At 39.7% G+C, this 20,203-nt stretch overlaps 1 protein-coding gene across 2 annotated transcripts in view; it reads right to left on the bottom strand.

Annotated features, from left to right (window-relative positions):
* TSG101 (tumor susceptibility 101) overlaps positions 1–20,203 on the bottom strand; it is a 42,158-nt gene that overhangs the window by 402 nt on the left and 21,553 nt on the right. The window contains exons 7-9 of one of the 2 annotated variants that reach the window (XM_043452425.1): positions 17,878–17,969; positions 2,859–3,061; positions 1,408–1,647 (exon numbers count right to left, since the gene is read on the bottom strand). In XM_043452425.1, coding sequence (XP_043308360.1) covers positions 1,408–1,647; positions 2,859–3,061; positions 17,878–17,969 — 535 coding nt within the window. The remainder of the gene's footprint in view (positions 1–1,407; positions 1,648–2,858; positions 3,062–17,877; positions 17,970–20,203) is intronic. The other variant, XM_043452426.1, reaches the window with a different exon arrangement.

The raw sequence follows: 20,203 nt of genomic DNA, 5'->3' as shown, positions 1-20,203 counted from the left end.
CTAGCAGACAGTTTGTAACCTATATGGGAGTTAGGAACCCTAAACTCATCAACCTTCCTTTGGAGCCCAATACTACATTTTATGTGGCTGTTTAAACTCACTGGATTGATGCTGGCAGGCTGTGTTAAGGAACCTGTGGTGGCTTTCCTGGTGACTCAGATGGTAAAGAATTTGCCTGCAATCCAGGAGAAATGGGTTCAATCCCTGGGTCAGGAAGATTTCCTGGACAAGAGAATGGCTACCCACTCCAATACCCTTGCCTGGAGAATTCCATGGACAGAGGAGCCTGACGGGCTACAGCCCACGAGGTCGCAAAGAGTTGGACACGACTGAGCAACTAATACACCTGTATTCAGGAAAGCAGTCTTCTGAGACCCTACAACGTGTCACAGGGAAAGCACCCCCATGCAGGATCTGGCTCAGGAGTTCAAGCTACATCTTGAGACAACCAAGATGCCAGGGGAACTTGTACCGTGATCCTAACAAAAGTTAACACAAACCTTTTAGAACTGAATGTCCCTACTTAGCTAAAAAAGGGAAGGGTAGGGATGAGTAGCACAAGGCCACCTTCGGTCCAGTGCCTAGCAAAGGGCATCCTTGTCTCACCTCTCCATGTTTATCTTGCCTAAGTTATGCCACCCAAGCAGAGGGCAGCATACAGAAAGGGAGCCCTCTCTTGGGTCCTAGCTATGCATATGCTTACACCAGGTCCAGGAGTGGTTTAGTCACACACTCACAGGGAGACAGGCAGGATCAGCAAGCAACCTGACCAGCCTCGCAGGTACACTGAAGCATCAGAAGCAGCTGTACTGAATATCCAAAGGGTGGCTGTTATCCCTAAAGACACGCTCTTCATGACCCAACAGAGAACAGTAGCCAAACTTGGCTTACAGATCTTCCATGTCTGTACAGTAGCATTAAGCCTGGAATAATCTTCATTTAAAAGGCCTCTACTGCTAGCAGGGCAAGTCCAATGCTCTACAAGGGGAAACAGGGATAAAAGTATGCAAGTCTAAGAAAGTTAACAGAGGGGGGAAAAAAGCAACAAGGATGGGGCAGTCAATGATCTTAATTTAGATGGTGTGACCTGAAAGAATGGAAATCTGACTGTGCCTGCTGATCCACCCGGGTGCAGTAGTAAGAAGAATTACATTCAGCTTGATGCTGCCTTGGGGTAGGAACTGCAGCTACTAAACCCACTTTTCTTTCCATACTCAGATTATCCTCAGTCCTCTCTGTAGGTGGGAAGACACTGCTTACAGCCATTTACCCCACCTGCTCACTTTTGGAAAGAAAAAGAATTTTAACTCATCCCCTACAGACAAACCCTCTTGATTTGTGGTTTTCAGCAACAGTGGTTCTAAAACAAGTTCCAAAACTCTGGAAAGCAGAGTGAAGAAGACATACCTTTAGGAAGACATCTAGGTCTATTACTCCCCGCCTCAAGGCTTCTCCCAGGTAAAAAATAGTGTCTTCAATAGCATTTTCCTCTGCATACAGATTTAGGATCTGTTTGTATAGTGGGGCTGTGGGAATGATAACTTCATCAATATCATTGTTTTCAGATTGATTTTCCATTTTCTCCAGAGCAGAACTGAGTTCTTCATCCTTCTTTCTCAAAAGTTCTATGTTTTTATCAACCTCAGCCTGAAAACAGAATAGTCCAAGCATGATGATTTTACACTAATTGTAATTATCTTGTTTGTCAGACATCTGCAACTCAACTTCACAGAAGCAGACTTGCTAATAAAACAATGCTTCAACAACTCATGGATGAGATTCATGTTTCAAATAGAACACATTTCAAAGTTAGAGGAAAAGGTGTGCTCTAACATGCTAAGTGCAAACAGGAGATGCTAAGCTGAGCACTTTTGGTGGCAGTGATAAGCCTGTCACTTACCAGTAATAAATATTGCAAACTAAGCCATCAGATAAGACACTTTCCTGCAGGAGGTTTCTTACATTAAAATCATAAAAGAGGCCCTTCTTTCAAAACAAGTGGACATCTGCCTCAGAGGAACAACTTCCCCCAGTCTATACAGATGATTCAACACACAGAACTCCACAAACACTTGAATTTTAGTCCCAAGATATAGCAGGTGGTGGCTGTGGGCTCTGAATTGTACGGTGCCATTTTCCTCAATGTTTGAAAGTAGCTGACTATCGAGAAGCTCATTTTACACACTAGGACCATTTATTAGACTAATGTGTACATACAAATCTCTTTCTCCAAAGCCCTCAAACACCCAATAAACTCTCTATCCTTTCATCAAAAATGCATACTTACTGGAACATTCTCCCTCACAAGAATGAAAGTGAAGATGAAGCTGGTACTCAACTCTACATCTTTAAACAAGAGTCACAGGGCTGACTCATACTGACTCTTCAGGGCACAGCAGTCTGATAAAAATGTGAGAAAGCTGAAGAGCTAAAGGTTGCATACCAAAGATGCTTTAAATATAGTTCAAACAATGTTTGGAAACAAAAAAGAAAACTGATCCTTAAGTCTGCACCCCAGGTCTGCAGATCTTTATCATGGCTTAGAACTCTCTCAAATTCTTATTTCTGGGTAACTGTCTGGTAACATTAACACTCAAACAGTCCTCCTATGGGTCAAAACATTATCCCCCAGCATGAAGGTGCAAGCAAAAAATCCTCTAAATACATCCACTTCCCAGTATTTCAACCATAGGCTCTGTTTTTTAACAAGCTGTAGAGAAGCTATGTTCAAGTGCTTAAAGAGCGTGTACAATCGTTTGAACTCTCATACCCAGAGTACTCAGGGTAGCCACAGTACACACAGAAAACTCTGCCATAGCTACAGTTAGAACAGTGCCGTTATGCAATGAGTTACTTACTACTTCTTGATCTAAACGGGTAACCATCTCTTCAAGTTTCTGGTGCCCTTTTTTCAGGTCTTCCTCTGTCCGTTTCAAGGCGTTGAGCTCTGCCTGGGCGCGATCCATCTCCTCCTTCATCCGCCATCTGAGTTTGTCACTGACCGCTGAGATGAGAGAGGCTCGGATAGTGTCCTCACTGATTGTGCCATCCCTACTGGGACCTGCGGGAGGAAAGGGCAAAACACTTGCTTATTTCCCAATCTCTCTGTACTCCTTCCACGGGAATCATCACAAAACAGGACAAAATATGAGTCAACACTTTCAAAGTGTGAGGAAAGAAAATACTGTATGCCATAACTTTATTAAACATAACATTAAAACAGGAGTTGATTCAGAAATACTCTCCCCATGAGAGGTTACTTCTTGTTCAGTCATTAGGTTGTGTCCAACTCTTTGCAATCCCATGGGACTGCAGCATGCAGGCTCCTCTGTCCTCCACTATCTCCTGGAGTTTGCTCAAATTCATGTCCACTGAGATGGTGACGCTAACCATCTTATCCACTGCTGCCCGCTTCTCCTTTTGCCTCAATCTTTCCCAGCGTCAGGGTCTTTTCCAATGAGTTGGTTCTTCACAAAAGGTGGCTTAAAGTATTGGAGATTCAGCATCAGTCCCTCCAATGAATATTCAGGGTTGATTTCCTTTAGGATTGACTGGTTTGATCTCCCTGCAGTCCAAGGGACTCTCAAGAGTCTTCTCAGTACTACAATTTGAGATTACTGTTTATCCATATTTACCTACTTTCTTGGCTTACAGCCCAAACAATTAGCTATTTTCTCAATGAGGCAGAGGCTCACTGAGAGCCTCTACAGATATCTACCGATTACAAAGATCCCTAAATCTCCAATAAAAGGAACAACAAATTTATACCAAGGAAAAACATCTGATTCAGGTCAAGTCCATTCTTAGGCTTTACTGCTAAGCTGAAGGAGAAAGGTACCACCCACTCTAAAGGCCATTAAGATTGAGAACGGGCAGAGTTTCCTTAAACTAATGTACAAGTCAATACGGCTTCCCTTCTGTAAGATGTTTATTCCTTTACCAAAAGAACAGGAAAGAACAGATGTACAAAAGAGAATGCCATCCAAAAAATTCAGCTGATAAACTTCTGTTCTCAGATTCTTTACTCTTTACCTTCCTAATCAGTGTCTTATATAAAACTTACCCCTCAGATATTTTCTTCAAAAAGGTCCTCCCTTTAAGTATAGATACTTTTTATGACTATCAGTGTTCTTCAGTTAGGGTCATAAATCAGCAAATGATAAACGGTATTCTGACTTTCAGTTATGTTTGATGACAGAATACCATGTGGGGAATTATACTTACCTTTACTGCTTACAATGAATAAAGAACAATTACAGACCAACAGTATCACTTCCACTCTGAGCTGAAAATTTTTATCACCTTGATGCTGAGTTCTACTTACTGGGGGAGGGGGGGGGTGGGGGAGACCCTTTAAGTCAGTCTGTAAAAATGTACCCAGAATCTCACCACTCGTGTTCTCATCCATTACAGGCCCCCTCCTGGTCCCATGCAAAGTGCGCTGTTTCTAAGAGGAAACTGCACTGTTCAAATGATATCGCAACCAGCACCACCTGTGCCCTCCACTGTTCCTCTGATCACAGCTCTTGCTATTCCATATGCTGATCTGGTTACTACACTTTTTAGTTTTTGATTAGTAATGTTGTTTTCTCCCAGAAGCTGGTCCATATCCAGGATACCCTGAATGCTTTTCTGGGCTTTTATAAATGACACTGGGAGACTTCAGCGTCCTCAGATGTTACTGGTTTCAAAAATAGCGTCTAAGTCTACAGTTCTGTTCCCCCCCCCCGCTTTTTTCTTTCTATCACAGAAGAACTGTTTTCTTGTGACTTGGGTTCTATTCTTCTTGCAAGTGAAAATGAGCAAAAACAGTATCTCCCATGGCCAGGTTTCCCTGAGGAGCGTCCTTCGTCCATCTGAGCTAAGGACACTGCATGTACACAGTAAAAAGAAAAGCCCACCATCAGACTCTCCTGCTAAGTCTCCCTCTTTCCTGTGAGGAACCTCCTGCTGCGAAGCACCCAAACAGCACCCATACTCCAGCATTTACAGAGGCAATTAATACTTTTGATTGATTAACATATAAATCCATATATGCTTTTCAGAATTTACTTCCAGTTTTACAAAAGTATGTCAGCTTATTATTTCACATTTCTGAAAAGCAAAACTATTAACTTTCAGATGTGTGCTTTGGAATTCAGAGTTGTAAAGCCAGAGGGTAACTTGAGGTCTTATTTTTCACATCCCTGACCTCTCAATACCTGACTTTTCCAAAGCGTTCTCATCCATTTGCCAGTTACTGTAACACCTCCGGGCTCACTCCCCTCAAGTTTTCCCGTAATCGTCTTCAGCGACCACCTCTCTAGTCACATCCTCTTGTACAGACACCGGGATGACCCTTAGCGACCTCCCCGAATTCACCAATTCCTATCTCCACTCATTCCTTCTCGTACCTTTGACCTCTTGCTTCTTCCACGCCTGTCTTCCTTGAGTATCTCCCATCGTCCTAACTCCTTGCCCATCTCTTAGTCCTGAACACAGGCTGCCTGCCACGACAGCCTCTCTCTCATTGTTTTCAGATCACCGGGCATCTTCCAAAGGAAGTCTGCCATAACCTAAACCAAAACCTTGATCCTTTGGATTCTTTCCTAAAGCCCTACGCCCTCTTTTACCATCTTTTCATAAAAGAAAAAACAAAAACAAAAGTCCTCAGAACATGTTCAAAGACTGAAACTACCAGATGGGAGTTTTCCACTCTCTTCTCCCATTCTGCTTTGGAACAAGAATCCTAATCCTTTAATGATGTGCCTGACTCCTCACTATTCAAACGCACTCACTTCCCTTTCTCAGGAAGACAACTTGCTTTCCTCTCAGTATGAGTTAAAGACTTAGCTGTTTTAGACAAAACATTTTTGACATAAATTGAACCAATGTTTTCTTAGGTCAATCTCCTAAGACAACAGAAATAATGAAAATAAGCAAATGGGACCTAATCAAACTTAGAAGCTTTTGCACAGCAAAGGAAATCATAAACCAAATGGAAAGACAACCTACAGAATTAAAGAAAATATTTGCAAATGACGCGAGTGATGAGGGCTTAAATTTCCAAAATATACAAACAGCTCATCCACCTTGACAACAAAAAAACAATCCAATTGAAAAATGGGCAGAAGACTTAAGTAGACATTTCTCCAAAGAAGAATACAGATGGTCAATAGGCACATGAAAAGATGCTCAACATCGCTAATTATTACAGAGAAATGAAAAAACTACAATGAGGTATCACCCCACACCAGTCACATTAAAAAGTCTACAAATTGCAAATGCTAGAGAGGGTATGCAGAAAATGGAACCCTCCTACACAGTTGGTGGGAGTGTAAGTTGGTGTAACCACTGTGGAAAACAGCTTGGAGGTTCCTCAGAAAACTAAAACTAGAATTACCATATGGTCCAGCAATTCCACTCCTGGGCATATACCTGGAAAAAATTATACTTAAGAAGAAGACATGTACCCCAGTGCTCACAGCAGCACTACTCACAACAGTCAAGATCTGGAAATAACCTAAATGTCCATCAACGTGAGTGGATAAAGAAGATACGGTATATATATACAACAGAATACTACTTAGCCATAAAAGAACTAAATAATGCCATCTGCAGCAACATGGATGCAACGAGAGATTCACATGAAGTGAAGTCAGAAAGAGAAAGACAAATACCACATGTAGTACTTATATCTAAAATATAACCAGTGAAACTACTATGAAACAGAATCAGGGACACAGAGAGTAGACTGGTGGCTGCCAAGGAGGCGGGTGGGAGAGAGATAGGCTGAGAGTTTGGGGTTAGCAGACACAAACTGGGGAGGTCCTACTGTACAGCATAGGGAATTATATTCAATATCCTGTGATAAAGCATAGTGGAAAAGAATATGAAAAACAATGTGTGTATATGCATGTATAACAGAGTCATTTTGCTGTACAGTAGCAATTAACATTATAAATCAACTATACTTCAATTTTTAAAAAAAGACTTAAAAAAAAGACTTTATTTGGACAGAATTTATATCAAATCAAAATCTCTAGTTTTTTATATTGCACTAATTTATTTAAGTCCTAAGTGACAGCAAAAAAGGGTACAACAGTTTAGAATTTTGTGCTGAAAAGGTGATTTACAAAATAATGGCTAGTAGAGATGGCATTTCACTAAGTCCTCATTTTATGATAGATGCATTAAGAATAGGAACTTTAAAACTTTTTTCTGAAAGAACTTTCTTATTACGCCCATCTGAAATGTTACTATGATTCCTGTGAGATACAACAAAACTATTCCCAGAGATTAGGAACCCAAGTGATATGAATACGGTTAGGCATTCAAACGTGCAGTCAGTCACATGCCGTCAAAGTGTCCCATTCATCTGTGCAGAAATGATCTTAACTAATGCAAACTGAAGGGTCTTTTGATAACTAGTCTGGATGTTTTACACACAAACACATCAACAAACGGTTAAAATTATTACATTAAAATGGATCAAGTTATACTGATGCTAAACTTTCAAATCCCAATTAAAAAATTTTAAGTCCTAGAATTTATATTGTTTCTCTTATAAAATACATTAGGGCAAATGAAACGCTACCATACAGGACCAAATAAGTCCTTCCAAATAAGTCTAGCTAAAGCCACTAACATTCAGAACGGGAAGGAAGCTGAGGCAGCAGTCACTTGGCTTTCAATAAAGGTCACAGTTCACCTAAGGAGCCTAGAAATGCCAAGGCTAGAGCTAGTCCTCTCCCTTATCACACACAGACATGTACAGTATATCTGAACATTTTAACACCCATCTACTTTCTAAATAGAAAAAATGAATTGTAATTAAGTCATCAAAAGTGAACACCAAGAGAAAAGCCCAGATTAAAGTTCAAAGTTAAATGAACCATGACACTTAGAGAGACTGTTTATGGGGGGTGGGAGGGAGGTTCTAGAGGGAGGGGATATATATATATATATATATACAGCAATGACTGATACACGATGTATAGCAGAAACCAGCACAATTCAAAGCAATTATCCTATTAAAAAGAAAAAATAATAAAATACATTTAAAAAGAGATTATTTATATAAACAAGTAAGAAAAAAGTTTGGTAGAAAATTTTCTTCTTCTTCCTGATCACTTTTCAAAAAGCCTTTTTTCCTTCTCAAATGTCTTAAGAGAAATTTTAGTTTTTGTTATGATGAGCCTTGGATCAACGAGTTTGTGGCGAACTGCCAGACCTCAAGTCCCTGCACACTGACCTTTACCATGCAGAGTCAGATTTCAGAAGGGCCCTTCTACAACTCCAGATCAGCAGCAACTGGAGAGGTAACACAGATTTTGAGAAACAATCCTAAACAAAACTTCATTTAAATGTCAGATAGGATTCAATCACTAACCTTAATCCTTAAGAAGTGAGATAATTTTCCTACTATTAGGAAACCAATACTCTACTCAGTGAATCTGATAATTCAATGAATAATCTGGGCCAGTAAAGTGCACCTCCTGATTTAGAACCATTTTTTAAAACAGTTAAAGAAAATCAGTTTTATTTATCTCCTAACAATACCTACTGATGATCACTACTTCCTACAATTCAAAAAGAAGCTCATTAGGGAAAGAATCCATGGTAACCCCAAAGAAAAATACATAATAACTAGTAACTTTTCTGACCTCACATCTAACCAGCAAAAGTGAGTCATCTGCCCCCCAGCATTTTTACTTCTGATGTTACCTGCTCAAGATTCACATAATCATCTTCAGTAATAATGGCATTTGTGCTACAGAGCAAATTACGGTGCCTAAGCAATCTGAAACAGAAGCTTATTGACCATCTACTCAGAAACTAGGTCAAACCCCTGGTGATCACCAGATAAAGCCCATATTAGTTCCTTTTATAATAAAAACAAAAAAACAGGTCGCTCTGAAACAGAAACATTTCAAACAACTGTATGAGCAAAGTCATTCTGATTTATGCTATTAAACACAAATCAAGCAAATTCATTAAGCTGCTTACAAAGGGCTTTTTATTTATAGTCTATGAACAAGTAAGCTGCTAATACTACTGGCCAGGCTCTGGGCAGGTCATGGAACTTTCTTCCAAAGAAATCAGGGGACCTTAATTTTTTTAAAAAATCTTTTAAATACTATTAGAGCAATACTCTAAAGTTTCTATAACCACAACCAATGAGAAAAAAGGAAAACATGAGCAGGTTAACACTTCTTGAAAATAAACACACAGCAGAAAAAAAGATTTAAATTAATTTACATAATAGTTCAAGTATTCAAAGTGAAGGTTAAGTATAGACCTTATTAAAATAGGATACCAAAGTAGTAACTATGTAAAAAAAAAAAATGGTGCTACTATCATAATAATGAAAGACGCTACTAGCAAGGTTTAAGCACAAAGGCCAATTAATTTGAGAGACAGATTCCATCCTTAAAAAAATGGGTCAGCATCAGTCATTCCTTTAGATTATTTTGTGAAAGAGCACAATTTAAAAATCTATAATACTAAAGAACAAAACCAGAGGTATCGTGCTCCATGATTTCAAACTATACTACAGAGCTTTTCAGTAATCCAAACACTATAGTGCTGGGATAAAAACAGACAGACATATTAATGGGACACAACAGACAGCCCAGAAATAAACCCACACTCACATGGTCAACTGATCTCTGACAAAGGAGGCAAGAATACAGAACAGGAAAGACAGCCTCTTCAGTAAGTGGTTTTGGAAAGACTGGACAGCTTCATGTAAAAGAATCAAACTGAACTACTTTCTCACACTCTATACAAAAATAAACTCAAAATGAATTAAACTTAAATGTTTGTAAGACCTGAAACATAAGACTCCTAGAAGAAAACACAGGCAATATTAGGGATGAAACATACAACATGATTAATGTAATTAACGTTGCTATATAGGAAAGCTGTTAAGAGTAAATCCTAAAGAGTTCTTGTTTTTTTAGTATTTTTTCCCTTTTGTATCTACAGGAGATGACAGATGTTCATTAAACTCACTGTGGTAATCATTTCATGATGTAAGTAAGTCAAATCATTATGCTGCACATTTTATTTTATTTTTATTTTTATTAGTTGGAGGCTAATTACTTCACAACATTTCAGTGGGTTTTGTCATACATTGACATGAATCAGCCATGGAGTTACATGTATTCCCCATCCCGATCCCTCCTCCCACCTCCCTCTATGCTGCACATTTTAAACTTATACAGTACTATATGTCAATTATATCTAAATACAACTGTAAGAAAGAAACTTAAAAAAAAAAATAAAACATAGGCAGTACTCTTTTTGACACTGGTCTTAACATTTTTTTGGATATGCCTCCTCAGGTAAGGGAACCTAAAGGAAAAAAAAAAAGCACCCCCCCCCCAAAAAAAAAACCCGAAAGAAAAAAACCAAATGGGACTACATCAAACTAAAAAAGCTTTTGATGAGCAAAGGAAACAATCAACAAAACAAAAAGGCACCCTACTGAATGGAAGAAGATACCCGCAAATGATACATCTGATAAGGGGTTAAGATCCAAAATATACAAAGAACTCATACAACTCAGGATCAAAAAAGACAACCTGATAAAAAATGGGCAGAGGACTTGAACAGACGTTTCTCTGAAGAGGACATACAGATGGCCATGAAAAGAGTTCAACATCACTAATCGTCAGGGCATTGCAATAGTCAGAATGGCTATTATCAAAAGGAGAACAAGTGCTGGTGAGGATGCGGAGAAAAGGGAACCCTCGTACACTGCAAATTGGTGCATCCACTACAGAAAACAGTATGGAGGTTCCTCAAAGAAATTAAAAATAAAACCACCACGTGATACAGCAATTCCACTTCTGGGTATTCTTCTGAAGAAAACAAAAACAATGATTCAAAGATATATGCACCCCTATGTATTGTAGCATTATTTACAATAGTCAAGATACAGAAGCAACCTCAGCATCCATCAAGAGACGAATGGATACCCCTCTTCAACACATGTGACCACCTCCTCTGTCCTCACACAGGTCCAAGCCACCACCTCAGACCTGGATTCTTTTAATGGCCTCTTCAAGGAGGCCACCGTTTCCACCCAGGGTCTTGCACAGATGTATCTGTTAGAACATCAATCAGATCAGATCACTCCTCTGCTCAAAGCCTGCCCATGGCTCCCCAGCTCACACAGAGGAAAAGCCACAGGCCTCACCCTGACCCACAAGGACTCACCTGAGCCAGCTCTATTTGCTCTCCGACCCCATCTCCTCACACACCCTTAGCTCACACCACTGGCCTCGCTGCTGTTCTTGAACCAGAAACATACTCCCACCTCAAAGTATAAGGCATAGAAGCCTTTTTCCAGGCTTGGAGAGAACTCTTCAAGCAGAGGTAACAGCAGTGACTAGATCTCCAGATCACCACACAGGCAAGCAGAGCACAGATAGGGCTGAAACAGCAAACCAGCGTGTCTGCTGCTCAAGGGCTGCAGGAGGCCAGTGTGTAAGCGGAGTGGACGTGAAGGAGGTGAGGAGAGGAGGTGGTCCTCGCCCTCCCGGTATTCCTGTGCCCCTCTTCAACCTGAATGTTCCTAGATCGCATGTATCTCCACCTGGCACACGGTGTATTTTCTCTAAGTTTGTTTCCTGTCTTCCCTCACTGGAATGCAAACTCCATGAGGCAGTAAGTTACTTTGTGTTGTTCCCAGTGGGGTTCTTACTCCTGGTATGTAGCAAGCACTCAGTAATTATACACTAAATGACCAAATTAATAAACAAACAACTGAAAAAACAAGGGCTTCCCTTGTGGCTCAGCTAGTAAAGAATCCGCCTGCAATGCAATGCTCAGCTGGTAAAGAATCCGCCTGCAATGCAGGAGACCTGGGTTTAATCCCTGGGTTGGGAAGATCCCCTGGAGAAGGGAAAGTCTACCCACTCCAGTATTCTGGTCTGGAGAATTCCATGGACGGGGTCGCAAAGAGCTGGACACAACTGGGCAACTTTCATTTCATGTCAACTAAAAAAACAGATGAGTAGATAAACAAAAGGTGGTATGTGGCATGTGTATGTATGCATGTGTTTGATGAACTTCACAAAGGAGCCGGTATGTCGACTGACTTTCTTCACACGTACATGCAAAACATGCGGAGGTCCCTCTGAGTGGCACCACACTTTTATGGGTGCCGCATGGGACCACACTTCAGTAACATTCCTGACCATCTGCTTGATAAATCTTAAATCTTTCTTAATTTGGACTGTAATATCCAGCAACTTCATCACTCCTAGACTGCCACCTGAGTGCACCACCAGGACACGGAAGTCTGACAGAGAGGGCTAAACATGAATCAAGGTGGAAGTGACTGCTCCCACATCATGCCACTCTTTGCTATCCAAAAGAGTCTGGCCTTCTCCATGGGAATTCCCTACTGGGGACCAAAGCTTTTCAAGGTGCCTGTTTTTCAGCCCTGGAAACATACAAATGACCACATCTTCATACCTGCTTCTGCTTTTTTCTGGGATCTGCTATTAGAACATATACTAATGCTGTCTCCTAAACTTATTCTTTATAATTTGGTGATGGTTCAGTAGTTTTAAGCCTTTAAGATCAGAGTTCAAGTTCTCTTATAGTTTTGGCAATGCCAACCTGGTAAAAGTTATATGCCTAGTCCTAACAAAAATGTTTCAGTCTTAAGAAATATATACTTGAATCTGAAAAAACAAATTAAAAATTTTAATCTTTTTTAGATATCAAGGAAAGTTCACCTTCCTTCTGATGCTTTGTTAATAAATAATGGGCAGAAAATATCAGGAAAACCATCCAAATTCCTCATCTTTTCCCACTGATCTTCCAGTAGAAAATGTTTTTGATAGTGAAGTGCAAAGATGACATCAAAAAAATAAACCTGATCTTATAAGAACTTCAAGGAAGAATTTAAGTTACAGATCATAATTTTTCCCTCATTAAATAATATAAATGTATTAAAATATCACTACAGTTGCCCAGACCTGATAGAAAAGCATCATCAAAAGGCTCTTCATTATTCAACAGCTGCTGTCACTGCTTAGTCAATGCCCTCAGTGAGCATCAATCTCATGAATGTAGTTTTTAAAGGTCAGGTTAGGCCAGAAGCTGTCTGAGAGGTAACAAAAAAGTATAGTATAAAATGAAATGACAAAACAAATTTTCTTTTAAATGGTGTTCAAAATCTACATGGAATAGAGTCAGAAAAAGCTGTTTTAAGCCCCAAGATCTGCATCAATCCTCAGTCTTTTGCATTATTTCAGAAGAGACTGCCATACAGAACGTAATCTCGCTTTTCTGGTAAGCAGCCTAAGGTGACCTCTAAAAATGATGTGCTATTCACTTGACCCAGAAAACCCCACAAAATCAAGCAAACCAAGAAGTTCAAATCTTCATGTTCAGTTTAAGAACACTGGTGAAACTGCCCAGGCCATTAAGGGTGTGCATATCCAAAAAGCCACCAAGTATCTGAAGGATGTCACTCTACAGAAACGACGTGTGCCGTTCCATCGTCACAATAGTGGAGCTGGTAGGTGTGCACAGGCCAAACACTGGGGCTGGATGCAGGATCGACGGCCCAGACAGAATACTGAATTTTTACTGCACCTGCTCAAAAATGCAAAGAGTACAGCTGAACTGAAGGGCTTAGGTGTAGATTCTCTGCTCACTGAGCACATTCGGGTGAACAAAGCCCCCAGCCCCCAGGCCTTACAGAGCTCACAGTGGGATCAGGCGGTCCCTGAGCTCTTCCTGCCTCACTGATGCTCCTAACTGAGAAAGAACAGACTGCTCCTAAACCAGGAGAGGAGGCTGCCCGGAAGAGAAAGATCCCAGAAGAAACGGAGAAACAAAACTTACAGTCTGGGAATAACGTCGCAAAAAATAAAAGCAAATGAAAGTGTTGGTTGCCTTAAAAAAAAAAAAGTAATCTCTATCGATTCCTTTTAAGTGGTTCTTTTACTTCAACATTGTTCAATACTGCACAGGCACCCACGCTGATAAGGTACGAGTTAACGAACGATGCCTTGAAACAAGTCTGTGCTTTACATTGTAAGATCAAAATCTTTACACTACCAAGTTCCACAAAGGATAAAGGAACACATCAATTCTTTCTCATGCCTCAATAGTACAAAAATAATAGTGCAAATCCTGATGACCCCTGGCAGACTGAGAAAATGTTGACTACTCGTGAACTCTAATATTCAAATGATACTTTAATGTTTCTGCTTTCCTTTATGACAATTTTGAAGTTCAAGAGTGTTTTTCACAATGTACTACTAAAATATGATGAAAAAAATCAAGCAGACAAGCAACAAAGGATAGAAAAGCAACATGAAGGATATTATATATAATCATAGAATGATAATTTGTTTCCAGACTTTCTAAGAAAGTACTCTTAGAAATACAATAAAATATTGCTTTGATAACTTGTTCTAAAAACAAACATTAGATTTGATTCAAAATATACCATTTTCCCCATATTCCTATTTCTTGTTATATGGATGTCATTTATTCTAAGCTATAAAATGCTTCATACCTATTGCATTGAAATAGGTTAACATAAAAAATCTTTGGAAACTGAGGTTCTCTACAAATCAGATACCATCATCTCAATGAGAAATATAGGGTTAACAAACAGCACTATTAATTTATTGATGATGCCTGAGCCAAAATGGAGAACTTAACAAGAATTAGTACGTTTTGCTTATTGGTTTAAAGATCTCCCATCATCAGGTTTCTAACCCAAGCATTTAAATTACATTGTAGGACTTCCCTGGTGCTAAAGGGATAAGACTCTGCCTGCCAATGCAGAGGATACAGGTTTGATCCCTGGTCCAGGAACATTCCACATGCTGCAGAGCAACTAAGCCAGGGCGTCACAACTACTGCACCTGTGCTCTAGGGCCTGCGAGCTGCAGCTTCTGAAGCCCGTGTGCTGAAGACTGTACTCCACAAGAAGCCACTGCAGTGAGAAGCCAGTGTGCCACAACGAAGAGCAGCCCCCGCTCACCACAACCAGACAAAGTCTGCACACAGTAATGAAGACCCAGCATAGTCAAAAATACATAAATAAAATTACACTGTAAAAAAAAAAGGACCTGTATTACAGAAGGATGAGACAGACAGATGAGAATATTTTTAAAAAACAAAACCAATGCCACTAGAATCTCAATTAGAATGTATCAATGACAAAAACAACTGAAGAAAACACTTTTGCTGGGAGGGAGGGATATTTACAACAGATATCAGGATGGTTACAATCTATCAGAAAATGTAACAGAAAAGTAAACTTCACAAGAATCTATTGGGTTGGCCAAAAAGCTCCTTTGGATTTTCCCATTTTACAGAAAAACCTGTATGAACTTTCTAGATGTTCCACATGTTTGTATACATGTGCGGGGTGATGGTGAGAACAGATTGGTCAGGGTAGGCCTGACTACTCCTTGTAAAGAAACAGGCAGTGGACAAATCCTAAAACACGAGTAGGAGGAGATGAGTAGGAGATGAGGTCAGAAGTAATGGGGAGGAAAGCAGGATCATAAAGGGCCTTCTAAGCCTCAGAAATGTGGAATGAATTCTGAGTGAAATAGGAAAACCCTGGAAGGTTTTGAGCAGAGAAGTGATATCATTTATTTATCTTTTAATAGGATCATTCTAGCTGTTATGCTAAAAACAGATGTAGGGGCTAAGGACAGAAGAAGGCTTTTGAAGTAAATCAGATGAGAGAACGGTGACTCGGATCAGCACTGGATATGATCAGATTCTAGATATATTTTGAAAAATAACAGGTTCCTGATGAAAAATCAAGGATGATGCCAAAATCAGAGTATTAAGTAGGCATCATGGAGGTGATAGCTTCAAGGGTCACAGCCTTGTGGCAAAGGGGCCTGTATAACTCACTGACACTATGAGCCGTGCTGTGCAGGGCCACCTAAGACAGATGGGTCACAGTCAAGAGTTCTGACAAACCTGGTCCACTGGAGGAAGACATGGCAGCCCACTTAAGCGTCTTGACATGAGAACCCCATGAACGGTATGAAAAGACAAAAAAGATATAACACCAGAAGATGAGCCCCCCAAGTTGGAAGGTGTCCAATATGCTGCTGGGGTAGAGAAGAGGGCAATTATTAGCTCCATGAAAGAATGAAGCAGATGAGCCAAAGCGGAAACAACGCTCAGCTGTGGATGTGTCTGGTGGTGAAAGTAAAGTCCAAAGCTGTAAAGAATAATACTGCGTAGGAACCTGGAATGTTAGGTCCACGAATCAAGGTAAATGGGAGGTGGTCAAGCCAGAGATGGCAAGAGGTAACAGGAATCAGTGAACTAAAATGGATGAGAACTGGCGAATTTAATTTAGATGACCATTATATCTACCACTGTAGGAAAGAATCCCTTAGAAGAAATGGAATAGCCCTCCTGATCAACAAAAGAGTCCAAAATGCAGTACTTAAGTGCAATCTCAAAAACAACAAAATGATCCTGGTTTGTTTCCAAGGCAACCATTCAACATTAATGGTTTAATGTTGGACAGTAATCCAAGTCTGTGTCCCAACCACTGTGCCAAAGAGAGCTGACAGAGAGTGCCTGAAAAACTATGGACGGAGATTCATAACATTGTTGTACAGGAGACAGTGACCAAAATCATCCCAAAGAAAAAGAAAAGCAAGAAGGCAAAGTGACGATCTGAGGAGGCTTTACAAATAGCTGAGGAAAGAAGAGAAGTGAAAGGCAAGGGAGAAAGGGAAAAATATTTAACTAAATGCAGAGTTCTCAAGAATAGCAAAGAGAGATGAAAAGACCTTCTTAAATGAACAATGCAAAGAAAGAGAGGAAAACTATAGAATGGGAAAGACCCACTCTCTGTAAGAACAGGGAAAAGGCAAATACGGTGGTACAGGTGGTGGTAGATAGTCAGGAAGGGTGGTGGGAGTCTGCAGAAGTTCCTGTATCACTTTCATTTTCTCAGTTGAAGAAAATTACATTTCAGGTAACTCTACTAATAAGCAACATAAAAAAGCAAGAACTACTGGTCAGAAATAACAGGTCTTATCTGACCCACTCATATTTCCCAATGGTGCTTTCTTCTCCTAAAAATGCACATCTATCTTTACATATAACCAGGCTGGAAAACCTAAAAATCTGTTAATAGTTCAACACATACAAGGTTCACCAATAAAAACGCAGGAAAAAGTGATTAAGAATCAATCAAATTTATTTCTATGCTCTGGTAGAAGGCTCATTTATATGATGATAAATCACTTCTAAGATTTAGAATATAGGGCACTGACCATTAAGAGTTTTAGCTCTAAAAAGAAAGAGTACTCTAACAATTCACATGTAAATGTGAAATGGGAGGAGGGTGATAAAATTGATGGTATTTAGGGTACAAATCTGTAACAAGTAATAAACCATAGGGGTTTCCCTGGTGGCTCAGTGGTAAAGAATCTGCCTGACAATGCAGGAGACGTGGATTCAATCCCTGGGTTGGGAAGATGCCCTAGGGAAATGGCAACCCACTCGAGTATTCTTGTCTGGGAAAGCCCGTGGCCAGAGGAGCCTGGTGGGCTTCAGTCCAAGGGGTCACAAAAGAGTCAGACACGACTGAGTGACTAAGCAGCAAGAGCAGCAGCAGTGAACCACAGCGACCTAACGCGCTGTGTAATGGACACGGAATGTAACAGTGCCCAGTAATTATGTAGTTAGTGCTGCCATAGTGCAATCACCCTGTAACACATAAACCTATCAAAACAACACACTGCACTCCTCAAACTTACACAACGTTACATGTCAAACTTATCAATAAAGAGAAACGTGGAATGCACTTTTCACAACAGGAGACTGAATTTCCTTCTGAGCAGAAACACAGTTTTGAAGGGTACTCACCAACAGTGGTCACAGGAGGCTGGGAAGGGTACTGGGAACTTGTTGTGGCCGGATACTGACCACCAGGCGGGTATGGACAGCCTGTGTAACCACTAAAGACAAGGACAGAAAGCATTAACCACCGTGATGGCCCGAACTCTACAGTGTCTTTAAGAAGCCCAGGAAGCTAAGCTGGATATTCCATTGTTTTACGAGCTCATGACTTTCCAGTTTTAGAGCTACAATTGCCTATTTAAGTGAAGTTCTACAGAAATTCCATTAACGACACTAGATTTAATGAAATACTCTTGCTTGGCCGTGGTTTCTGTTTGCTTTTTCTTGGCCCACAGCATGCAGGATCTTGGTTCCCCAATCAACTATGCCCCTTACAGTGGAAGCACAGAGTCTTAACCACTGAACTGCGAGGGAAGCCCCTTGGCCCTGGTTATTTGAGGGCCACCTTCACAGTAGCAGAAAGCAACCTGAGTTTTTCTAAAGGCAATCCAACAATATCAGAACTGAAAGCAACAGATATTTTGTGAGAACTTTTCCATTCTGACTTCCTAGCATGTAGTACTCATATTCCATGAAAGTTGCACCTTTATTCTTTTCAATTCTCCTACTCATAATCCTGTATTTTCCTGCCATATTAGGGTGTTTCCTTAATCTTTGCTGGGATTTTTTTTTTTTTTTGGTTTTCATATCATACCTATGACTACATAAAATGAGTTGCTGAACTTGATGACTAATAAGTTTCCTCTCAGCTGTAAAATGTTATTACTGTTTGCCGCTCCCTCCACCTCTAAACGCCTTCTTTTCTTCTTAAGGTCATCCTCATAAATCAGTTTCCTCATTTACGAAGCCGCCTCTGAGCGCCCACCTCCAGTCAGACGTGGCCTCTCCTTTAAAGCTCAGTTTATCCCCGCATTTACCATTTCCTGTCTTTTCTGCTATCAGAAACTATTTCTAATAATACATGCTTGCTAGTATATATACCCATACTCAAACTATTCTTGACATACTTTTTAATTTCCTTGTATACATGCTGCAGGTGCTAAATAAAACTTTCAAAAGATCTTAAAATTTGAAAGAGACCTTAGAGATTATCTAGTCCAACTTTCTATAACAAGAATAAATAATCTCATATTCACTGTTTTAAGAATACAGATTCTTGAGTCACTGACTTATTAACTCTCCTTTAGGATAAAGGAAGAAGGGAAAGAGGTTCTCAGGCTCTTCTGCCAAGACCTTTCATAGGCCGAAAGATACAGATAGCAATTTGAATATAGTTACCTTTAACAACTCATCAGCATGTCATGAGATTAAAAGTTACATCACACACACACACAACCCCATTAAATCTCTGAAAAATAGATGCCTCAAAAAGCAACTTCTTACAAATAACCTTACAAAAGATACATTGAAGGTTATATAAGATTAAATGAATATGATTCACATTTCTGTCAATATTTTCAGCCTTCATTTTTATCTACGAGTCTTTTTTGAAGTGGCTTTATTGTTCAGAAGTCCATTTCCTTATTGTGCTTCTAATAATCATTCCCTATGTACCCAAAGTTCATTCTAGTTTACTAGCAACTGTTGATTATAAAGGCTTATAATTTTAAGGCTTCAGACAGAATTCCATTTCTGTAACTTAATCAGAAAATTAACAGCCTTAAGAAATCTAAAACTGATAACCTGTTACTGTATATAACAACCATAGGAATCTGTCTCTCTTGTCTCTGATGGATGTTCATCTAGTCTCTGCTTACTCATCTAAATGTAAAAGAATATTTACTACCTTATTAAGCTAGTCCCTGAAACTAAGAAAGGCCCCCAAATAAATACCCTTGCTAAATTTAACTTATAAGAGTCAGCATATTATATATGTACATACATATGTTTATTTATGGCAGGTGTTGAGGAAATTTGGCTGCATTTATTTGTGAGGGTTTTTTGAAGCTAAGAATTGAGGGTTAAAATTTTGTTAATTCTTATTAATTTTGAGTAGCTGTATATTTCATCTGGGCACCAAGTACAGGCCTGTCTTGCATTCTAAGCCAGTCCCAAGACCACCTTGGATTCTAAGTTAACCCCAAGGAGTGGAAACTACTCCTAGATTACCACTGAAACAGGCACACATTTAAAACATGGGTTAATAATTATTTCTTACTGATTTTTCTCACATGTATTATTCACAGACTGATTTTATTATTAATTTACTTCTATAGTATTATCATATGGATAATAAAGGTTGGCAAAAAAACTGAATAGTCTATGAACTGAATAAGTAAATATCATGTGGACAAGAGTGACCCCATCATATGAACTATTAATTCATTCCCTA

The sequence above is a fragment of the Cervus canadensis genome, chromosome 29 (genome assembly GCF_019320065.1).
Source record: "Cervus canadensis isolate Bull #8, Minnesota chromosome 29, ASM1932006v1, whole genome shotgun sequence".
Classification (NCBI taxonomy): domain Eukaryota; kingdom Metazoa; phylum Chordata; class Mammalia; order Artiodactyla; family Cervidae; genus Cervus; species Cervus canadensis.
The sequence above is the reverse complement of the archived record's forward strand: the minus strand, read 5'-3'. Positions and strand labels throughout refer to the sequence as shown.